Source organism: Parasteatoda tepidariorum, chromosome 10 (assembly GCF_043381705.1).
Source record: "Parasteatoda tepidariorum isolate YZ-2023 chromosome 10, CAS_Ptep_4.0, whole genome shotgun sequence".
In the NCBI taxonomy this organism is placed as follows: Eukaryota; Metazoa; Arthropoda; class Arachnida; order Araneae; family Theridiidae; genus Parasteatoda; species Parasteatoda tepidariorum.
In genome coordinates, this window is record NC_092213.1 from 40,806,815 (window position 1) to 40,830,389 (window position 23,575).

General features: G+C 32.2%; 1 protein-coding gene across 1 annotated transcript; it reads left to right on the forward strand.

The window, feature by feature from the left end:
* Positions 1–16,742: 16,742 nt before the first annotated feature.
* On the forward strand, positions 16,743–20,871 carry LOC107440987 (uncharacterized). The gene is made up of 4 exons (XM_016054105.3): positions 16,743–17,029; positions 17,099–17,660; positions 19,529–19,732; positions 20,551–20,871. The coding sequence occupies exons 1-4, from the start codon at positions 16,743–16,745 to the stop codon at positions 20,869–20,871; spliced, it is 1,374 nt and encodes a 457-aa protein (XP_015909591.3).
* Positions 20,872–23,575: the final 2,704 nt, after the last annotated feature.

Here is a 23,575-nt window from a genome sequence, read left to right on the forward strand (position 1 = left end):
TTTGGGCACTATGCCATTGAAAATGTATAGCTTTATATTTTTATATCAAACATTAAAAAATCTTTAACTGTCTGAAATTGGTTGTTCTGTTTATTCATGTTTTCTTTTAATATTTTCCCAGTTTTATTTTTAAAATTATTTTATTTAGTCTAATATTAGTAATGTTGGTATATTTTCTAATTGAAAAAGCGAAATATTTTTAAGTGAGATGGATACGATAAAGTTAAAGTCGCCTTTCACAATGATCGTTGCGGGCCCAACTGGGTGTGGGAAATCTGAATTTGTGAAGAAGCTCATTAATTATAGAATGATAAATCCTTTTCCTAAAAATACAATTTGGTGCTATGGAGTGTTTCAAAATCTTTATACGAAGATACCGGGAGTTATATTTAACGAAGGAATTCCTTCCAATATAAATAAATTAACTGATACTTTAATTATAATCGATGATTTAATGAGTGAGTTAGGTGGTGACTCGAGATTAACACGAGACGCTGCCAATCAGCAAGCCAGTCCCTATGCTAGTTGGCCCACTGCAGCCGCAGGCTGCGAAGGTTTAGCGTAAGGGGGATCCTGTATAAAGGAGTCCTTGCGCGCAGTCCACGCTGCAGCAGACGTCTACGAATTGATATAGCACACAATGAAACACCTGTAGCTACTGACCACCGTGCTGCTAGTAGTCTAGAGGGAGCCGTACGGTCCGTTGTGTTGCAATTTTCATAAACATGAGTTTATATACGAGTATATATGGATGGGTGATCGTGTAAAGCTAAAGGTGGTGGCGCTAGTGGTTAAATTGCTTTTCGCAAGACTTCCGGGTTACTGCTTCCGATATATTTTTACGCCGCAGATTGAAAAATCATATTATTGCATCATATCTTTTACTGTATTTCACATGTACCGAGTTCTTTCTTTCAGCCTTTAAACTTCAGCATTATCAATTTCAGCTTTGATCATAGTTGTTTAAGGTCGGTATTTTTTTACAAATAATTTTTAACATTGATCATGTACTGTTAATTAGAATATTTTAATTTCAAATTTAATATCATTAATTCGCGATTTGTCTTATTGTTGTAGGCTTACACTACTTCTTACAGATAGCTTATTTTAATATTACTGTTTCTGGAACCAATTTTAAAGTTTTTAAGTTGCACTAAAAAAAATTTTCTCAATGAAACTATAAGTTTGATTTTATTTTTTAAGAAGTAGAAGCTTTTAAGGCCAGGTGTAAATCGTCATTAAAAATTATTAAATGAGATTATTAAAGAAACTCAAAATCTTCTTCCGAATTGTATTGCTCTCCTTAATTGCTAAAGAAATGTAGCTTTTTAGTTACAAAATTATTTCAATAAAAGCATGATAAATCAAGGTAAGCTTTGTTTAAATGCCTTTATTTATCAAAATCTGAATTATATCCTCTTCTTACAAAGAACAACATGCAAACTGGCTATAAGTGAAGAATATTTTCTAATTAGGCTAACTTAAAAAGATATTTTTAAAATCGTTTTTTTTAAAGCCTGATTTTGTTAATACAGTTATTCAATGTTAGATTTGTGATTTTAATATGTGGTCTTGCAGAAAGAATTGTTTTTGAGTTTATTAAAAGTGATTCATTTGAAATTTTAAAATATTTTGTGATTAACAATCTAAAGTTTTGCCTTAGCCGATGTTAGCTGAAGTAAATTTTCTTTATATTAATATACTTAATTTTTCAATTTCTTTAGATTGTTTTAAAACATTTTCATTGTCATATGTTTTTTTTATATATTATATTTAAATTGTAATGATTCCAGTTGCTGATTAAACACTTAAAAAATATTAAATTCTCAGAATATATTTTGTCTTTAATTCTGTTGGTCTTTAAATCAAACATATTTCATTTTTTTTCACGTAACCTAAAGATCAGATAAATATTGAGAAATTACTTATTTATAATTAATTCTACAAATTTTATTAGATAACTGAGAACCACCAACTTCATAAAATTATCTAATTAGTTATTGTTATTAGAATATGCTGAAAAACATTTATATTTTGTCTTGCTAGTTTAAATTGTATATACTATAGTAGGAGTGCACAACCTTTTTGAATGAAAGGCCACATGTTAAAGCATGCAAACTAATGACGGGCCACATGCATATTTAGTGTTATATTCATAATTACATATTTAGTGAAATATGATTATTTTCATTTAAAAATTAGTGTTAAGTACCATATACTTTACAGTAAACTTAAAACTTGTTTTCATATAATTCAATACTATAAAATATAAAAACTTATATATTTATTAATATTAATATTGTAAGCAAAAGCTCCAATGGGCCGCACATCAACAGTCTGTGGGTTGCATTTGGCCCTCGGATAACAGGTTGTGCATCCCTATTCTATAGCAATATTAGAATAACATATATATTCTCATCTGCATTTTTTGTGATTTTATTTTCTACATTTACATAAATTTGTTATTGATTCTTCCTAATTTTTTTTAGATGAGTAGTTTGTATTTTCGAACTTTAGATAGAGATGCCGGTAGAAGGTATCAAGAGAAATTGACGATTAAAGGGGAGATTCACCCTGGTCCAATTGATGAAGATGTCAGGAAAAATGTGTTTTGATGGGAAGAAATTGCCTAATTTGTCTTTTGGTGACCTTTTTATGTACCTGGTTATGTCTAAAAATGCTTATGCACCTGAATGTTTAAAAAATTATAAATCTTTAGAAGCATATAATTTTCTTTTAAATGGTAAAGTGTTTGATTTAAAACTTTATAGAAATGATCTTTTGCAAGTTTGTGTGGTTACTTGCTGTGTACAAGCTAGCCAAACTCTTGGTAAATTCCATTTACCATGGGCTGCTATTGAATGTAGTGGCAGTATACTTAGTGCTCATTGTTCTTGTAAAGCTGGGTAATAATATTTTTTAAGTCATTTTTTTTTAAGATAGGCTTGTTGATTTTTAACTTATTTAATGTTTAAAAAGTTGAATAACTACCGAATTATAATGTTTCTTGTGATTGAAAGCAACAGCATCAAATCATTTCTCACCTTGTTAGGCTCGGCGAAACATGTTCTCACGATGCTGCACTTTTCTTCACAATTGAAGCTGCTATCAAGGAAGGTGTTAATGACCCAGCATGTACGTCACTGCCTTGTATGGGGAAAAAATCAGCTAAAAAGGTATTCATTTTGCCATAGAACTTGGATTATGTTATTGTTCTGTAATTAAACTATTGAATTATTAATTTCAGATTTTTTTTTAATGTGGCCAGATTTATTTTTTTTATGAAGAACTTATCTTAATTTGTTAATTATTTTAATTTGCAAAAATGTTCATGTTTATAAATTCTAAAAATTATGTCTGATAATTTTGAATTATGTCTGTAGACATTTAAAATATTATATAATGAAAAATTTATTTTTAAATTTTTTAGGTGTATTTAAATTTAACATTGTAAATAAATCTTTAAACAAAAAGTGAAACAAAGTATATAATGTTGTGCAGTAATTCCTTATAAAAGAAAAAATTGGAAATTAGAAGAAAATTTATGTATTTTTTATTTAAAAAAAAAAAACCAAATTGAATAGATCAACTTAAACTTTATGGTATAGAAGAATATTTAAGCCTAATGTGTTTCTTTTTTAATAAAATTTGGTTTATAAGTTTAATGCACAACACGACCTCATTTAGTTGAGAAATGCTTGAATAATGAGTTACTCTTCTAACATGTCTTAATGTATGGACGCATATTTTTATTTATTGTAGTTATCGATTGAATAGTAAATCAAGTTATATCAAAACATTGTATTCTAAATTTGGATCATTCTTTTCGGTGGAGATCATTCCAGCTGTGGATATAAACTTCAGCCATAAAAATAGAGGGTCAAAATCAAAAACGAATGAAATTAACATGGTATTACCATCTGAAGAGGCATATATGAAATTCTTCACTTTTATAAAAGTGTTATAATTATATCAATTATATAATTTCACATTCAATGCAATTATATTGTTATTATTTTCTGTTTTTATTTATTTCGTTGTCTATTATTATATTTTTCTTCCGTTTAGGAAAGCCATCCGGATGCACCTGTTTCAACTCTGTTTACAGATAGTGAAGACACGCAGAGTGCAAGTAGTGATGTTGAAATGGACTCGCCATTAGCACCAAATATGATTGATTTAGTTCAAAAATTATATCCTTTATCAACTCCCTTATCTAGCAAACAAAAAGTTGAAGTTGTTATGAAGCAGCTTGAATCAATCCGTGTGGACTGTGATAACATAGAAGAGGAGACCCGTAAGTAGGTAGAAAAGGAGAGAGCTGGGCCAGCGGATCGCGGATCGAGTTGAGTTGTTTCCCTCCTGCTGCGGATCCGAGTTGAGTTGAGTTGTTTCCCTCCTGCTTGTTGAGTTGTTCATCTCCTGCTTTAGTTTTGGTTTCGGTTTCCAAAATTCCTTGCTTCCGGTGGCAACACTCAACTTAGTTTCGGTTTTCAAAATTCCTTACTTCCGGTGGCAACACCAGATTTAGTTTNAAAAGAAAAAATTGGAAATTAGAAGAAAATTTATGTATTTTTTCAGCCATAAAAATAGAGGGTCAAAATCAAAAACGAATGAAATTAACATGGCATTAACCATCTGAAGAGGCATATATGAAATTCTTCACTTTTATAAAAGTGTTATAATTATATCAATTATATAATTTCACATTCAATGCAATTATATTGCTTATTATTTTCTGTTTTTATTTATTTCGTTGTCTATTATTATATTTTTCTTCCGTTTAGGAAAGCCATCCGGATGCACCTGTTTTAAGTGAAGACACGCAGAGTGCAAGTAGTGATGTTGAAATGGACTCGCCATTAGCACCAAATATGATTGATTTAGTTCAAAAATTATATCCTTTATCAACTCCCTTATCTAGCAAACCAAAGGTTGAAGTTGTTATGAAGCAGCTTGAATCAATCCGTGTGGACTGTGATAACATAGAAGAGGAGACCCGTAATCAGGGTATGTCTAGTACCTGGATGCATCACAGAATGGGACGCATCACCTCTTCTATGTTTCATAGAGTGGTTCACTGTCGAACTGGACAGGCTGGTATTGTGAGAAATATATTGCAAATTGACAAGCCATTCAGCTCTAAGGCAACACGATGGGGTGTTGAAAATGAACGGAAAGCTATATCAGCTTTCATAAAATATGAATCTATAAAGCACGAAAGCTTTCAATACTGTAGAACAGGGCTTCGGATCGATTCAAACTTTTGCTTTCTTGGTGCCTTACCAGACGGTAAAGTCATGTGTGATTGCTGCGATCCTGACAGAAAACAAAACGATTGGAGGTTCTCTTTAAATCTGCCGGAGCTGAAAGTTTGAAGAAAGGTGCATCCCTGTGCTATTCATCCCTGCTGTGTGTTTGTGTGATATGCACAAATGTTGCTGACCATGTTATAAAATCTTTCAATAAAGCAAAGATTTTCAGTTTATTGGTCTGAAATATAGTTCAGTTGCACAAAAACAAAAAATTGAATTGAAGAAAAACTTTAAACTGTATGAAATGACTGTAAAGTTTTGGAATTTTTTTTAATTTAAAAATAATAATAATTAAAATGATAACTCATGGTCCAACTGTTGCTTTTTGAAATAAAAATTATTTTATTTAATTACAAATATGTACGTGTTCTTAACTTATATTTTAACAAAAGAATATCGATAAGCTTATATTAAACAATGATGGTAAGAATGTATTGCTTTTATAGTTTAGTGAAGTTATATTTATATTGTGTTTTGTTTTAAAATAAAATAATTAAGTAGTGAAATGTTTGTCATGATTTGATTTGATTTATTTTTTTATTCTTAACTACTGCATTGTGTAATTTATTCTAGTCATTATAGTTATGTTTAAGTATTATGAAAATTCAAGAAATTTTGAAGATATCAGAAGCAATTTTATTTTAACATCATTGCTAAACATTGACTTTAACGTATGAGCAATTATACTACTACCATTGTATTTATTACTTCAATTTTGTAGTTCAAATATGAGATAAGAAATGTGTATATAATTTTATGATGTTTAAATTAATGTAATTTTAAAATAATGATAATAGTAGAAATTTCTTTGGCTTAATATTTAAAATTTAACAAAACATTTATTTACATTATTGTAAAAACAAAAAATTTAAATCCACTTAGAGAAGAATCTGGTTTAAATTTTTATATATAAGGTTCTTTGCAAGAGTAACTTTTTTAAATGCATAATATATGTTTTTTAAGGCTAATTCTTCATAACGCATACCATATAATCAGAGAAAAACGAGGAATGGAATAGTCTTAATCAAAAATCTATTTTGTTATAGTAACTTTCTCAAAAGAGTAGTTGATTGTAGTCAAATTTTGATCATTTATACTAAAGGCAACTTTTAAAAGATAATGTAAAAAATGTTATTAATTTTTCGTCTCATTCTTGTATGCAATTATATGTTTGTGCAAATTTAATTTAGATAACACATAATATTTACTGACAGTTTTGAAATTAAAATGTTATGTAAATTTTTTGCAAAGATAGTTAGTTTAATAGAACATAACACCTTTCAATAATTATCGAATTGATGAAAATTTCTGATGTGCCCATAAAAGTTATTTTAACATTATAAAAAAATATTAGCAATTTTCTCACATCAACTAACTCACATCATTTAACTCACATCAATCCCATTGTATCGTAATCGTATACATTATAAGTCGCTGTGATGTTGGCAACAGCACCAACATTGATGGATTGTTGTTTTTCTATAAACATTGTGGGTTGCAATGGCTGTGAAGATGAAGAGATGTTGTTTTAAAGTTGAACTAAGTTAATCTAGAAGTTGTATCTCACTGTAAATAACAACTGAATATGAAAGAACTATGTATTTGTGTTCTATTAGACTTAAATAACAACATGACATGGTGTCAGAAAGAAAATTGATGAAATCGGATTTCCATCATAGAGTCTAATCCACGTTTTCGAGTATACGTTGCCATGGATGCGTTCCGACCACCTGGTCCTTTGAAGTTCTCCAGTGGAAATAATAAAGAGAAATGGAGAAAATCGAAACAAGAGTTGGATAATTATCTGCTTGCCACAGAAAAATATGAACGTGCAGATAAAATAAAAATCGCAATCCTGCTGAATTTACTTGGAAGTGAAGGATTTGAAATATTCAACATTTTCAAATTTGAGTCTCCTGAAAGCAAAGAAAGGTATCCAGATGTCCTTAAAAAGTTTGAGGATTATTTTTCACCACGGCAGAATGTCGTGTATGAACGTTATAATTTTTTTTTCGCGCGTCCAGCAAGAGGGACAAACAATAGAATGCTACATAACTCAACTTAAAACTTTAGCTTCAACCTGTGAATTTGCCGATCAAGAAAATGGACTAATTCGTGACAGCATCGTCCTAGGAATAAGAGGCAGTGGTTTGAAAGAACGCCTGCTTCGAGGCGATAGAAATCGCTCGTGCAGCCGAAAGTAGTAGAAAACAACTCCGAAACATGAAAACACAGTGTCTGTTAATAGTTTAAAGAAACATCGTGAGCATCATCAGTTGAAACAGTCACCACAAGAGTATGATTGCAAGAAGTGAGGAAGAAAACATAAACCTCGCGAGTGTCCAGCATTCGGAAAAATTTGTGCCAGATGTAAAATGAAGAATCATTTTGCAGCTAGGTGCCCCCAGAATTCAAAGTACGTTCATGAAATGAAAGTTCCAGAAGATGAATTAAGTGTATTTGTTGATTCTGTGAGCACAGTACCACCAGAAAAGAATTTAAGTTTGCAAATATGTTCAAAAGACCCTACCCCCTCTACACTACAGTAGAAGTTAGGGAAGGTCACGGAAACGTTCCCTGGTAAAGACGATAAAGTTCGTGTGGTCAAGGTAAAAACTCACTCTGGTGAACTTGTGAGACCAATTGCAAAACTGTGTCCACTTCTTATAAACACTTGAACATTTGTAATTATGCCTAATTTTTCTTCTATCATTGTAGAAGTCATCTATTCATCTGTCAATCCAGTTGCTTAATTTCATTAATTTAGAAGTGTACTTTATTGTCAATTGAAGATACTTATTATGTTTAACTAAATTCATTAATTTCGAAACCCCTCCGTGTTTCAAGGGGGGTTCCTGCCAATATTTTTCTCTTTCTAACTCTGGTTGCCAATAGTAACATGCGCACTGCTCAAATCATGGAAGAACCGAATTTTAATCCTCAGTTGTTTTGCAGAATTCATTGATTGTGTGATGCAGTATTTCGTTTACATATTTACTAAATATTGAAGCATCATACAAATTATAAATTTGATTATTTGTGTATACGAGAATTTTTCAAATATGGAAGAATTAACTAAGCAAAGAAAACTTAGAGGCGTTATGCGTGCTAGCATAACAAAATATATTAATAAACTAGAACAAGAATTTAATGAAATAAATACTGATACTCAACTGGAACAACACTTAGATTACTTAACTAGATTAAAACAAATAAATGATTTAGATAATACTTTACAATCTCTAATTGTAGATGAAAAAGATTTTGATGCAGAAATTGAACCAGCAATTGAATGTAGACAGAAAATTATTTTATGGAATTCGAAAATTTCTTCTAAGATAAAATCCATTCGTCGTAATGCAACTGCTAATAATTATGATAGAGTAAATTTAATTCAAGCACAAGAACATTCCAACAATACTGTAGCCACTGAATTTGTGAGTCGGAAAATAAATAAGAATGTTAAGCTTTCTAAATTAACGATAGAAAAATATTATTGAGATCCGTGTGTTTGGATTGAATTCTGGAATCGATTTCAAAGTACAATTGATAAAAATGAAACATTATCTGTAATAGACAAATTCTCGTATTTAAAATCACTTTTAGGAGGTGCTGCAGCTAATGTTGTTAATGGGTTTTCGCTTTCTGAGGAAAATTATGGAAAAGCTGTTAAACTATTAAAAGAAAGGTTTGGTTCAATTAGTCATTCATACAGTAAACCGAATCCGAAGCAACGCGTTGAATACGCTGTTATTTGCGCAGTTGTGTGAGTAAAATGACGAGAACTTTCATAAATTACTCCTTTACACTGAAGTACGCTGGCTGTCGAAAGGCTTATGTTTGACAAGATTTTTTGCACTTTTTGAGACTATTTTAGAACTTCTGGATGCTAAAGATAAAATTTTAAACGAAAATTTAATGAAGAGGAAAACAGACATTGTCTATTTAACAGATTTGTTTACTAAATTTAATATGGTTAACTTGCAGTTACAAGGTGACAGTCTAAATTTGATTAAAACAAAGTCCATCATATCAGCGTTTGTAGCTAGAATTAAGCTAATGAAGCGAAACATTGGACGGGGCGAATTTTTCCAGTTCCCCAATTTTTCACAAACAAACTGCCAGGAAGAAGACGTTTCAACCTACGTTCAACATTTAAATGCCCTCTTTTCAGGTTTGGAAACTAGGTTTGAGGATATTTTGACTATGGTAATAGCCTCATCACTCCGACGGTTCACATATGTGAACCTCATAATCCTTGTTTGTAAAACTCTCTGTTGGAAAAATTTGTAATTTCGACCTGATATCCACAATTGTGGATGTCTGAGCTCTGTAATGAATATCATAGATGGCATCACAGACACCGTTTTCCTCAAGAAATGTTTGTTTACAAAAGTGATTTTCGCAAATTGGCGACTTCTTCGCTTCCTCGAAAACGTAATTTTCAGTATTTGAAATATTATTTATAGATCCAATAAAATTATTTTTAATTAAGTTAATCTTTCAACACCTTTTTAGAATAGTTTTGTTTGTAAAAATGTTTTATTGAAAAGCTGTACCAAGAATTATAATTAGGTACACATTTGTGTAACTTCGTCCCCTATGTTTAAATTATTGTAATATGATACAAGTGAGTTAATGAGTAATTATCGTTTAAATGCATAAGTATGTTAATTATTTGTTTTTTTACTCAATTAATTTGTTCTAAAATTATATTAGAACATTGTACAATAGTTTAACAAAAACTAAACATTAGTAAGCTGAGTTATTATGGTTTAAATGCACAGAGTGCATGTAAATGTTTGTTTACTATTTTATTATTTAATTTAAAGTTGTTTAAAACATTTTGGAATGTACATTTTTAAATTATATGACTTTTTAACAAAAAAAAAGTAACTTAGTTATTTTTTAAGTGCAAAGTAGATTTATTGTTTGTTTTGTTTAAAATTAACCAAATATAAAATTATAATTTTGAACATACAGCAGCAATAAAGAAGTAGTGACAAAGTATAATTCTAAAATTTATATGAAATTAATTTTTTTAGATTTATTGACACCAGATGAGATTCAGGCGTTGTTACAACAGAGCGATTTGTCTGATGCATCAAGCGATAATGATGACCTGTTCCAAATGAAGATTACGATGAAGGAAGTACAGATGAACACTCTTCAGATTCGAGTGGTCCATCTACCCCAATAGTTGTTAATAAACAATCGAAACAACCCAGAGAAAAAACATGGAAAGCAAAGAAGTACGTACTGTNGCGTCCTCGAAAATGTAAGTAATTTTCAGTATTTTAAATATTATTTATAGATCCAATAAAATTATTTTTAATTAAGTTAATCTTTCAACATCTTAGAATAGTTTTGTTTGTAAAAATGTTTTATTGAAAATCTGTGCCAAGAATTATAATTAGGTACACATTTGTGTAACTTTGTCCCCTATGTTTAAATTATTGTAATATGATACAAGTGTGTTAATGAATAATTATCGTTTAAATTATGATTTAATTATTGTTTAATAGTAAGTAATTATTGTTTAAATGCATAAGTATGCTAATTATTTGCTTTTTTACTCAATTAATTTGTTCTAAAATTATATTAGAACATTGTACAATAGTTTAACAAAAACTAAACATTAGTAGCTGAGTTATTATGGTTTAAATGCACATAGTGCATATAAATGTTTGTTTACTATTTTATTATTTAATTTAAAGTTGTTTAAAACATTTTGGAATGTACATTTTTAAATTATATGACTTTTTAACAAAAAAAAAGTAACTTAGTTATTTTTTAAGTGCAGAGTAGATTTATTGTTTGTTTTGTTTAAAATTAACCTAATATAAAATTATAATTTTGAACATAAAGCAGCAATAAAGAAGTAGTGACAGAGTATAATTCTAAAATTTTATATGAAATAATTTTTTTTTGGTTAATTGACTCCAGATGAGATTCAGGCGTTGTTACAACAGAGCGATTTGTCTGATGCATCAAGCGATAGTGATAACGGATGACCTGTTCCAAATACAGATGACGATGAAGGAAGTACAGATGAACACTTTTCAGATTCGAGTGGTCCATCTACCCCAATAGTTGTTAATAAACAATCGAAACAACTCAGAGAAAAAACATGGAAAGCAAAGAAGTACGTACTGTCAAATTATTATTTTAAAATAATTTTCATAACAATGTTATCATTTTAATAACAAAATGTGAAAAGTGGCAAAACAAAATTACAATATTTCTTCAAATGCATTTCCTTATGACTGATGATATGAAATAAAGCGATTGTAATTTTTATTCTTGTAGGATGATTCGGAATGCTGCAATGACAGATGATAATGATGTTAATGTCCTAGAACTCCAATCGCCTCTTGAATCCTTTTTTAAATATATAAGTATTGATTTATTTGAAGAAGTGGTACATCAGACTAACTTGTATTCTGCTCAAAAAAGAAACCACAAATCTGTAAAAACTTCAGTTAATGAAATTATGAAACTAGTTGGCTTACACATTGTTATGGGAACGCTCAAATTTCCCCAAGCCAAATTATATTGGTCCCGAGATTTGAAAATTAACTGTTTTACAGAAACTATGTCAAGGGACAGACTTTTTGAATTGCGAAATTACTTGCACTTTGCAGGTAATGAATCGGGAAAAAACAATCCAGATACTTTGTGGAGAGTGCGACCTTTCCTAAATCCTATTCGGGAAAAGTGACTAACCTTGCCTTGTCCTAAACACATTTCTCTGGATGAACAGATGATTCCTTTTTCTGGGAGATACCACTTCAGGCAATATGTTCCCAGTAAACCCAATCCTCTTGGACTTAAAAACTTTGTTTTGTCTGCGCCAGATGGCCTAGTGTTAGATTTTGCAATTTATTCTGGTAGGGGATGTATTTCAGCTGAAGACATCAAGTTTGGGTGAAGGTGGAGGTGTAGTGAAACTTTTATCACAAAGTGTTCCCCATGATTCCAAGCACGCTATCTACACTGATAGATTTTTTACCTCTATAAAATGTGCAGAATATCTGCTGGAACACAATATTTTCTTAGTTGGGACTGTAAATAGTAACAGAATAGGGTTGGTGCAAAAAAATGTAGGAATGGGACAAGTATGTTCGAGAGGATGACAAGATGTGTGTTGTCAAATGGAAGGACAACAAGTGTGTTACTTTTTTATCTACTTGTGTAGGAAGTGGACCAAATGCATCTTGTATGAGGTGGAGTAAAGAAGAGAAAAAAAAGTTAGCATTCCACAGCCTGCTGTAATTCGAATGTATAACATTTCTATGGGAGGTACTGATCTCTGTGATCGGTATTTAGCATACTATTGTTGTTCTATAAGAACAAAAAAATGGACTGTGCGTATGTTTACGCATTTTGTGGATCTAGCAATATCTAATTGCTGGATTTATTATGTGCGCTTTCACAAAAGCAATGGTTTGAAAAAATACATGAGCCTTTTGGAGTACAAAATGATTATTGCTTCATCTTTGTTGAAGTATGAAGGGAATGTATCTGGGTGCTCTCGCAGAGCGAGGCCACGTAAACTGTCTAACTCCTCTGAAGAAGAATTTACTGTGCCTTTTAAACAACGAAAAGTTGTTAATCGTCCTCCAAAGGATGTACAATTTGATAAAGTAGGTCACATATCCAGGTACATGGACGACAAAAATGCATCCAAATGTCGTCTGGTGGGGTGCAAATCTAGAACAAGAATGTGCACCAAATGCAACATTTATTTATGTGTGCTAAAAAATAATTGCTTTGAAAAGTTCCATTCAAAATAAATGTAATAAAAATATTCTTATTTATTAAAAAATAAAGTGTTTAATAAATTTTAATTAAAAAATATGATAGCATTGAATAATGTAAATTAATACTTCTTTTACAAGCATTTTATCAATTGCAACATTCTTGTTATTTTGGGTAATAGAAAACTAAGGTCCACATATGTGTACCTAAAATTTTAAGCCCCCTAATAAACTTATAAATATAAATAAATTATTTTCATAGTCTATAACAACAAAATAACTCAAAAAAACAATAATTAATTTTTTAAATCATTTTGGTAATCTTCAGGGGTGAAGAGGTGGATAATCAATCCATATGGTGACATTGAAGAAACGGATGTCATAATTCAAGAGGAACTTAAGGTACAGTATCGAAACGGATGTCAGCAATTCTGGCTTAAAAAAAAACATACTTGTTACTTATCCCGTATTATGGAATATTGCGAGAAAGTTTTTAATTGCTTTTCCATCTTCATACGTAGTGGAAAGGGGTTTCAGAGCAGTTGCGAATCTCCTAACAAAATAAAACAAAAAAAAACAGACTGGACATCATTAACCAAGGAGATTGGAGATTAAACCTAACTAAATTGACGCCAAATGTTGAAAATTTATTATTAAAGCATCAGGTTCATCCCTCCAACTAAGAGCATTTATTTATTGCTTAGTTATTTTAAATAACAGATACTAAATTTTAATTTGGTTCGTTTTAATTTGAATTTAATTAATATATGTATAAAATTAACATGTGTTTTTTTTCTTAAGTTTTACCACTACACTTCACTATAGTTAGAAATTTAAATCTTTCACAATGAGTAGCACTATACCAGCTGTCAAAAATACATTTGAAGTTGATGAATTTACAAAATAGTAAAAATCAGGTAAGCAGGGGGTCTACTCAAAACCGAAAACATGGCAAGGGGTCTAGAGACAAAAAAGTTCAGGAACCACTGCTGTAGAGCAAAAACACTCTTCGGTTGAAAAGGAAGCTTACGCTTTTCTGGAGTCTATAAGAAACTGGTGACATTACTTGATAGGCAGGCATTTTGAAGTCTTAACAGACAAAAGATCTGTTTCCTTTATGTTCAACCAGAGCCATTCCAGCAAAATAAATAGATCATGAGAAGGAAGCTAGAATTAGCCATTTGATATAATTTACCATCCAGGAAACAGGAATGCAACTGCTGGCACAATGTCCAGAATAACAGCAGCAATTTAAGCTGAGGTCAACCTCCAAGAACAATGCATTATGCCATCCTGGTATGTCGTGTATATAGCCGTACGAGGCTATGTTTACGAACTATCATATCACGCCTGCGTAATCGAATTTGGACTTTCCCTCTAAGTTTCTGCTAAGATTCCTCACCTGCTAGTATTGCGTTAAGAAGCAGCTTCTGTATTCTAAATGTTGTAAATTATTAATAAATAGTGCTTGTTATACATAAAAGTGTTTATTCTTTAAACCCCACGCTACGGAACAGCACACTGGCGACAAGTTGGTGAAATATTTTCCATAAATACAAAATATCATCGCTTGAAGAAGTTTCGTTTCAAAACGAAACTTCTTCAATTTGGATTAGGGTTTCAAGTACCTAAAGATTGGTAAAATTTTCACTCTTGAAAACTGCTCAAGGAAGAACAATTTATTTCTTTTTCCAAATGGAAGACCTCATCTCTCAATTAGTTGAACAAAATAAATTTTTAATATCGGCGCTGCAGCCGAAAGACTAAACCAGAAACAAAAATAACGTTACTGGTGTGAATTTCGATTCTTTTTTGGAGCAGTTTGAGGCTTTTTTGGACATACAAAATGTTCCAAGTGAAAAATGAGAGAAAACATTGAATTCTAGTTTATCAGCTAAATAGCATAATTTGTTAAAAAATTTGTTGGCACCCAATAATCCAGCAGAAGCTGATTTTGAAACCCTAAAAAACACTTTTAAAGATCAACTTTGTAATATCGTAATCGATGCATTTCTTAACTAATTCTAAGCTTGTAAAATATGGCAGCTACATGAACGCGGCTCGTAAATAAAGCATCTAACACTTTATGCTCATGTGTTGATATTTCTAATTTTTACTTAAATGTTAATTTGTGCTTTCTAAGTACTTTAGTCACGCATGATTAATATAATACACTGGCGACGAGGATGGGATTATTTGAATTTACGACGCTTTTTTAGTTAAACTTGTTCATGTCAACATGAGCAAGTTAGGCCTGATTGGCACGCTGCATTCCTTTGACGTGGAAAGGGATGATTTCAATTTATACATTGAACAGCTAGAACACCTTTTTTTGGCAAATGGTGTTGAAGAAAAAAAAAGTCCCAATATTTATATCAGCAATCGGAACTCAAACTTACAAACTTCTTCGAAACCTGCTGCTTCCGAAGCTGCCAAGTGAATGTTCTTACGTCAAACTAAAAAAAGCTTTAACGCTACATTTTAAGCCGGCTCCAATCATTATTGTTGAGCGTTTTCGATTTCATAGGTGAAATCAAACATCTGGAGAATCTGTTTCTCAATACCTAGTCGAGTTAAGAAGACTGGCTTCCACATGTGATTTTGGTGCGTTTCTTGATGAAGCATTGCGAGATCGCTTCGTATGTGGACTGTGCAACGAAAACATTCAAAAGAGACTTTTAGCTAAAAAGGACCTAAAATTAAATGAGGCAATGGAAATAGCTACTGCTATTGAAATAGCTGAAAGTGATGCAGCTAATATGAAGACTGTTATATATCTTTCATACAACTGGCAACGTACAGTGAGAACTGAACTGAATAACTCAGTAATAAATAATCAATGGACTCCAACGTTGTGAGAACACGGCGTTAGTTTGAACATGTATAACTTGTCTTTCTTCTATCTAAATAAATAATTAAATTGATAATGCACTCTTTATTTCATTTTCCATTCTTTAAATAATATTGTCTGATCTGCTGGCTTCCTGATTATGACAATGGCGACGAGGAAATTGGAATTAAGTTAATTTGCTGTAGCAGTGAATAATCAGCGTACTTCCAAAATTACGAACGTTAGTGCTGGACATTTACAAAGCTTTGTGGAAGGGGATAATTTTGAAGAGTATTTACTACAAGCCGATTTCTTTTTTGAAGCCAATAATATTACCTCGGATGATGAAACGCGAGCTTTACTCTTATCAGCTATCGGTAAGAAAACATTTTCACCTCTTCGAAACTTACTCCAGCAACGTGATATGAAAACGGTTGAATATAATGAAATTTTACAAGTACTAGCTGATTATTACTTTCCCACTTCATCTACTATTACAGAACGTTTCCGTTTTTATAATTTACATCAGGGAAACGAGGACATAGCTACTTTTATTGTAAAGATAAAAGAGCTGGCGAGCAGATGTGATTTTGGTGCATTTTTGAATGATGCTCTTAGAGACAAGCTTGTTTGTGGATTGCAGTCTGAACAGATTCAAAATAAATTGCTTAGTGAAAAAGATATAAATTTCATCAAAGCTTCTGAACTAGCACTTGCCATGGAAACAGCTTCCACAGAAACAAAATCCTTAAAAGGAGGGGGGATACTAATGTGTTGAAAATCTCTAATCAAAAGTACAAGAAGCATCCTTCTCAAAAGAAAGGTTGAAGTTATTCTATGAAGAGAAACACTCCTCAAGTCCAAGGTTCAAAAGGAGCAAAACCCTGCAAGCACTGTGCAAAATCTCACCAAGGGGATTGCAATTTTGAGAAAGCAAGGTGTTACAAGTGTGGTGTTAAGGGTCATATCAGGCCTGCGTGTAAAGTTCCCTCCACAAATTTTGTTGCAGCTAGTGAAAGTGTTGGGGATTCTTCAGAATTTTATCTGAACAATGTGCATAATATTGATAATCCTTCAAAACCATACACTATTAATGTACAGATAAATGGTGTTAAAGTCAATATGTAAATTGACTCAGGAAGTGCTTTTTCAATTATGTCTGTTACAAAATTTCAACACCTTAATTTGAATAGTTTATCTTTACAAATTCCAACTTTGAAATCATATACTGGGGAAGTTTTTAAGATTTTGGGTAATTATGAGGTTCCTGTTACTTATAAGGATAAATATTATACTCTTCCACTAATTGTTGTTGATTGTATTGACAAACCAACTTTGTTGGGTAGAGAGTGGATTGAAAAGTTGAATATAAGGTTTGATAATTTTATTAATGCTGTGTCTAATGCTAGTAATAGTAATGTTGATAATAGTAATCTTGCTTTCAGTATTTCTTCCATTATTCAATATTTAAACACTAAATTTCCAAATTGTTTTAATTTAGATGTCAAATCTGGTATATTGGGATATCCAATAAACATAGCTATGAAACAGGAAACAATCCCTATATTTTGCAAGAGTAGACCAATTCCTTATGCCCTAAGAAATTTGGTTGATAAGGAGTTGGACACTCTTATCAATAATGGTGTTTTGCATGCTGTAAGTCATTCGAAGTGGGCAACACCTATTGTTGCTGTTCCAAAACTCAATGGAGATGGTAAAGAAGCTGTTAGAATTTGTGGAGATTTTTCGGCAACGGTAAATAAATTTTGTGAAACGCAATTTTATCCTTTGCCTTCTCAAGAAGAAATATTAACAAGTATTAGTAAGCAAAATTTATTTATCTAAGGCTTTTCATCAGCTTCCTATTAGCCCAGAATCTCAGGAATTATTAACATTGAATAATCCCAGAGGATTACTTAGATACTGCAAACTTCCTTTTGGGATTAAATCAGCTTCTTTCCTTTTCCAACAAAAGATGGATGAAATCTTGAAAGATTTATTTTTTACTAATTGTTATATTGATGATTTGATTGTTAGGGCTAATACAAAAGAAGAGTCTATAAATAGGACTGAAATTGTTATGGATAGGTAAAATTCTTAAAATGTTAAGATTAATCTTTCTAAATGTGAATTCTTTAAAGATAATATTCAAATCTTAGGTCATAAAAAAGATGTTAATGGTGTTCATCCATTAGATGACAAGTGTAATACAATTTACCAAACATCTATGCCTACAAATGTTACTGAGTTAAAAAGTTATATTGGTTTACTTAGTTATTATTCACATTTTATTCCTAACTTGTCAACTACTTTGAGTCCTCTTTATAAATTATTAGAAAGAGATGTTAAATGGAAATTTGATAAAAAATGTGTTGAAGTTTTTGAAAATAGCAAAACTCTTTTAAAAAAACAATGTTTTGGTTCATTTTGAAATGTCTAGGCCTATAGTATTGCAATGTGATGCATCATACTATGGTGTTGGAGCTGTTTTATGTCATGAATTTCTCAATGGTGAACTTCGACCTATATTCTTTGCTTCTAAAACGTTAAGTAAAGCTGAGAAAAATTATGCTCAAGTCGTAAGGAGGCTTTAGCTGTAATTTTTGGCATAAAGAAATTTTTACAAGGTCGAAATTTCACTATCGAAACAGATTCTAAACCATTGCTGACTCTGTTGGTCATAATAAATCTGTTCCAATCATGGTTAATGCTAGAATGCAAAAATGGTCTATTATTCTCTCAAATTATGATTATGTAATGAGATATAAAAAGGGTACAGAGTTTTTGCTTGCTGATGCTATGTCAAGGCTACCATCTAAAGATGATGTCCCCATTGATGATTTTATACATTTTGTATGTTTCTTTTCTGATTTTAAAACTCTAAAAGAGGATTTCAGAAAGCGACATCTCTTGATCCTTGTCTGTCTTGAGTGTTAAATTATACAAAATTTGGTTGTCCATTTGATGTTGATGAAAATTTAAAGGAATTTAAAAAAGTTAAAGATGAACTGGATATTGAAATTAATTGTTTGTTACGTGCAAATAGGTTAGTCATCCCTGAAATTTTGCAAAAAAAAAAATTCTTGAACTTTTGCGTAATGAGTACCCAGGTATTTTCCGAATGAAAAGCTTGCTCGAGCGTATTTTTGGTTTCCGGGTGTTGATCAAATAATTGAAAATTTTGTAAACAAATGTATTCCTTGCCAACTTACTAGACCTTTAGCTCCTAAAGTTAAATCTAATTTTTGGCCTTTAAATGGTAAACCATTTGAAAGGATACACATAGATTTTGCTAAATATGAGAGTAAAAATCTTTTAATCGTAAAAGACTCCTATTCTAAATGGATAGATGCGTCAGTTGCAAGTAATATTGACTCAAAAACAACATCATGTTTGCGCACTTTATTTGCTTGTTTTGTCAACCAAATGAAATTGTTTCTGATAATGCCGCACAGTTCAAATCTGAACTTTTCTTGAAATTTTTTAAATCCAATGGGATTAATACGATAAATTATCCACCTTATCATTCAAATTTTAATGGAGCGGCGGAAAATTCTGTGTCTATCGTGAAAAACATGCTTAAACGGCAAACCTTTTCTAATCGCAAATATGATAATTTTCAGCATAGGCTAGATTCAGCTCTTTTTGCCTATAGGAATACTCCTTCTTCAGTTACGCTTAAAACTCCTGCTGAGTTACTCTTTAGGTATTTACCTCAAACTACAATCACAAAAGTTAGAAGTGATCATTTACCTAAAGAAAAGCAATATCAAAGATCTTATTTTAACCGTCGTGCTTCTAAAAGAAATTTTGATATAGATGAAAGGGTATGGGTTAAGTTCACTAGAAATGATTCAATTAAATGGTTTCCAGGGAAAATCATAAAAGTCATAAGTATTAATACATTTTTAGTAAGTGTAAACAACAAAACTCGCTATGTCCACGCTGATCATTTAAAAAAATCTGAGTTAGAAAACTGATGTCAACTCTCCAATTATACAAACATCACCTGATGATAACGTTAGTACACCATCGATTAGGAATGCTATTCTTCCTGCCTTGGGTATTGCTTCCAGGTTGAACAAAGAAAATACCCAAGATAATACTGACATTGAAACTTATTCAAATACTAATTTACCACCATCAAATTCTACTGAAAGCGTTTCAAATTAAAACTCTGTCAAGTCACCCTTAAGATCCTTCAGACCAATAAGAAATATAAAACCACCAAAAAGATATATTGATGAGGCTTAGTAATTTATAAGTTTGTCAATTGATTATTTTTATATTGTCATGTCCTTTATTTTTATATATTAAAAAAGTATTAGGAGGAGAGTGTCATATATCTTTAACGTACAGTGAGGTGAGACCTGAACTGAATAACTCAGTAATCAATCGACTCTAACGTTGTGAGAACACGTTGTGGGTTTGAGCATATATAACTTGTCTTTCTTCTATCTAAATAAATAATTTAATTGATAATGCACTCTTTATTTCATTTTCCATTCATTAAATAATATTAGCTTCCTGATTATGACACTGACAAAAATTTAGCAAAACCTACTCAGCTCGATGAACACTTGGGATTTCTTTTTAATTACAATATGGAGGTCAATTAGAAGGGAAGGAAGAATATACCTCACAGGATGGGTGTATTATGTATGGGCAACGAGTGTGCATTCCAGACTGCTACAGAGCAAAAATATTAGACGAGTTGCATCATGAGCATCTTGGTGTAGTTAAAATGAAAGCAGTTGTCCGATCTTTCGTGTTTTGGCAAGACACCGACCAAGACATAGAAAACTCTGATAGAAACTCTTTGAACTATGCAAGGTTCAAAACGGACCCAGGAAAAGTTCATCATGGGGAATATCCCAGTGCACCATGGGAAAGAGTGCAAGTTGATTTCGCAGGCCCTATATTTGAACGAATGTTTCTACTCATTGTTGACGCCAATTCAAAATGACTTGAAGTTTACCCCATGAAGACAGCCAACTCGTTCAAGAGAATTGAATGTCTCCGAGATTGTTTTTCACGTTTTGGACTACCTGTAGCTTTAGTTTTCGACAACGGCACACAGTTTACTTCTCAAGAGTTTGAAACATCTATACCAAGCAATGGCATTAAGCGCTCTTTTCAAACCATCCAGCAATGGACAAGCAGAGCGCTACGTGCACACATTAAAGCAATCTTTCCGTGCTATGCAGAATTTTGCAGAGGATATCCAGCAAAAGGTTAGCACATTCCTCATGCGATATCGCAAAGCTACTAATACGACAACCATGATTAGTCCGGCTATGCTTTTTCATCAGAGAGATATTATGACTAGAATAGATCTTATCTTGTTCTCCCCGACTTGATCGGAAGAGTCAACGAGAAGATCAGGAATAACACGCATACTTTCCAAGATCGCATTTTTCACGAAGGTGATAAGGTGGCTATTTAAAACTATCGTTCACCCAAGGCAAAGTGGAAATTTGGAACAGTTATGAGCAAAGATGGAGCTCATCATTACACAGTTAATGTGCAAGGTACATTGTATGGACGCCACGTAGATCAAATGCGACCAATAGGTGACCAGATCTTGGATAAGACTGTTCACGTTCCACGAATTAGTTTTAGAAGTGAAACCATACACATCAGCACTGCTGATAATTCTCCTACATCCACTAATCATGGGGGAAATATCCAAAAACACTCTGGATCTGTCAAATCATTACCGGAAACTCGCCAACCAAGAACCCAAGTTCAGCTGTTTTGCCGAGAAGTACTCCATCTTCAACTTCTTAACAAATTCCATTTCAGCCTAGGAGATCACAAAGGATTAGACGGTGTCCTAAGAGACTTGACCTTTGAATTTTCATTTTAAAGGGCGAGATGCCGTGTATTTAGCCTTTCGAGGCTATGTTTACGAACTATCATATCACGCATACGCAATGAAATCGTGACTTTCCCTCTAAGTTTCAGTTCAGATTCCTCACTTGCTTGTGTTACGTTAAGAAACATCTTCTGTATTCTAAATGTTGCAAATTATTAATAAATAGTACTTGTTATACTTAAGAGTGTTTATTCCTAAAACCTCACGCTATGGAACAGCACATGGTATAATTAGAATGCAAGAGCAAAAAATTGACCCCTTTCTTCAGACGATATTAAACATATTAAAAATGTTTGCTCTAACTATAATGAAGTAAAACCTCGCTTTTACAAGAACAAAGGAAAACTTATGAAAGCAATTACAGTAGAAGTCCATAAGTCCGGCATCGCTCCGGAAAATTGTAAAAATTTTGGTTTTCTCCAAAAGTGTGTCTATAAAGCAAATTAAAATGCTCTAGAGCTATTCGGAAGTTTTCGGGGTAGTTCGGGATCATCCGGAAGAGCACGGTATTGTTCGGAAACAACAGGTGCAGTGCAGCTCCGTTAATCAATCACGAAGCGTCTTCGCCATTTTTTTGTGCGTTGTTGTTTTGCGTCCTTTCGCATCGCAGTAAACGTAACTTTTGAAACTGTTTATAGAAAAAGTGATTTTTGTTCTAACTGTGCAGTGACCATGTTTTCAAAACCTAAGCCTTCGAGTTCAAAAGGAGAGAAACGAAAACACGTAACACTGACTCTCAATCAGAAACTAGAAATCATCAAACGGCTAGAAAAAGGCGAGAATAGAAATGTTTTAATGAATGAGTTTAATATTGGCTCATCAACTATTTATGACATTAAAAAACAAAAAGATGAACTAATGAAGTTTGCTTCTCAATCGGTAACAATTGAAAAATTGGCTTCCAGACAAACATTAAAAATTTTTTTAAAAAACTTGAACAGCTAGATAGTGTATTGTTCAAATGGTTTAGTGTAGTACGTTCTGAAGGAAAGCCGGTAACAGGGCCAATGATTGTTGAAAAGGCAAAGAAATTCGGCCAAGATTTAGGAGTTGCTGAAAGTGAATGTAATTATTCTGATGGTTGGCTCAGAAACTTTAAGTTTCGGCATGGAATTCGAAGACTTGGTGTAACTGGAGAAACAACCAAAACTCTGCAGAAAAAATACAAAGACGAGTTTGAGAAAATCGTGGCTGATAATGATTTAACACCTGAACAGATTTACAATGCTGATGAAACAGGGCTATTGTGGCGATGTTTACCAACATCTACACTAGCTGGGGGAGGAGAAAAAGCAGCCAACGGTTTTAAAAAAAACGAAGACAGATTAACCGTTTTGCTATGTGCTAATGCGTCTGGAAAGCACCGAGTGACCCCTTTTGTGATAGGTAAATCTACAAAACCCGGGGTTTTTAAGAATGTTACACACTTGCCTGTCCAATACGATGCTCAATCAAATGCGTGAATGACTGCCGCTCTCTTTAAAGACTGGTTTTTTTCACCACTTTGTGCCTGAGGTTAAGGAATCCTTCAAAAGCCTTGGTCTACCAGAAGATGCTAAAGCCATCCTTCTTTTGGACAATTGCTAAGCCCACTCGCCAGTAGACGAGTTAGTTTCTGGAAATATTGTTGCTACTCTGCTCCCACCTAACGTAACATCTTTGATTCAACCCATGGGTTATTCAAAATTTTAAATGCTTTTATAGAAGGTCTTTTATTCAAGGCCTGTTAAATGCCGACTGTGACGTGACTGATATTCAAAAAAAAGTTTAGAGTAAAAGATGCCGTCTATGC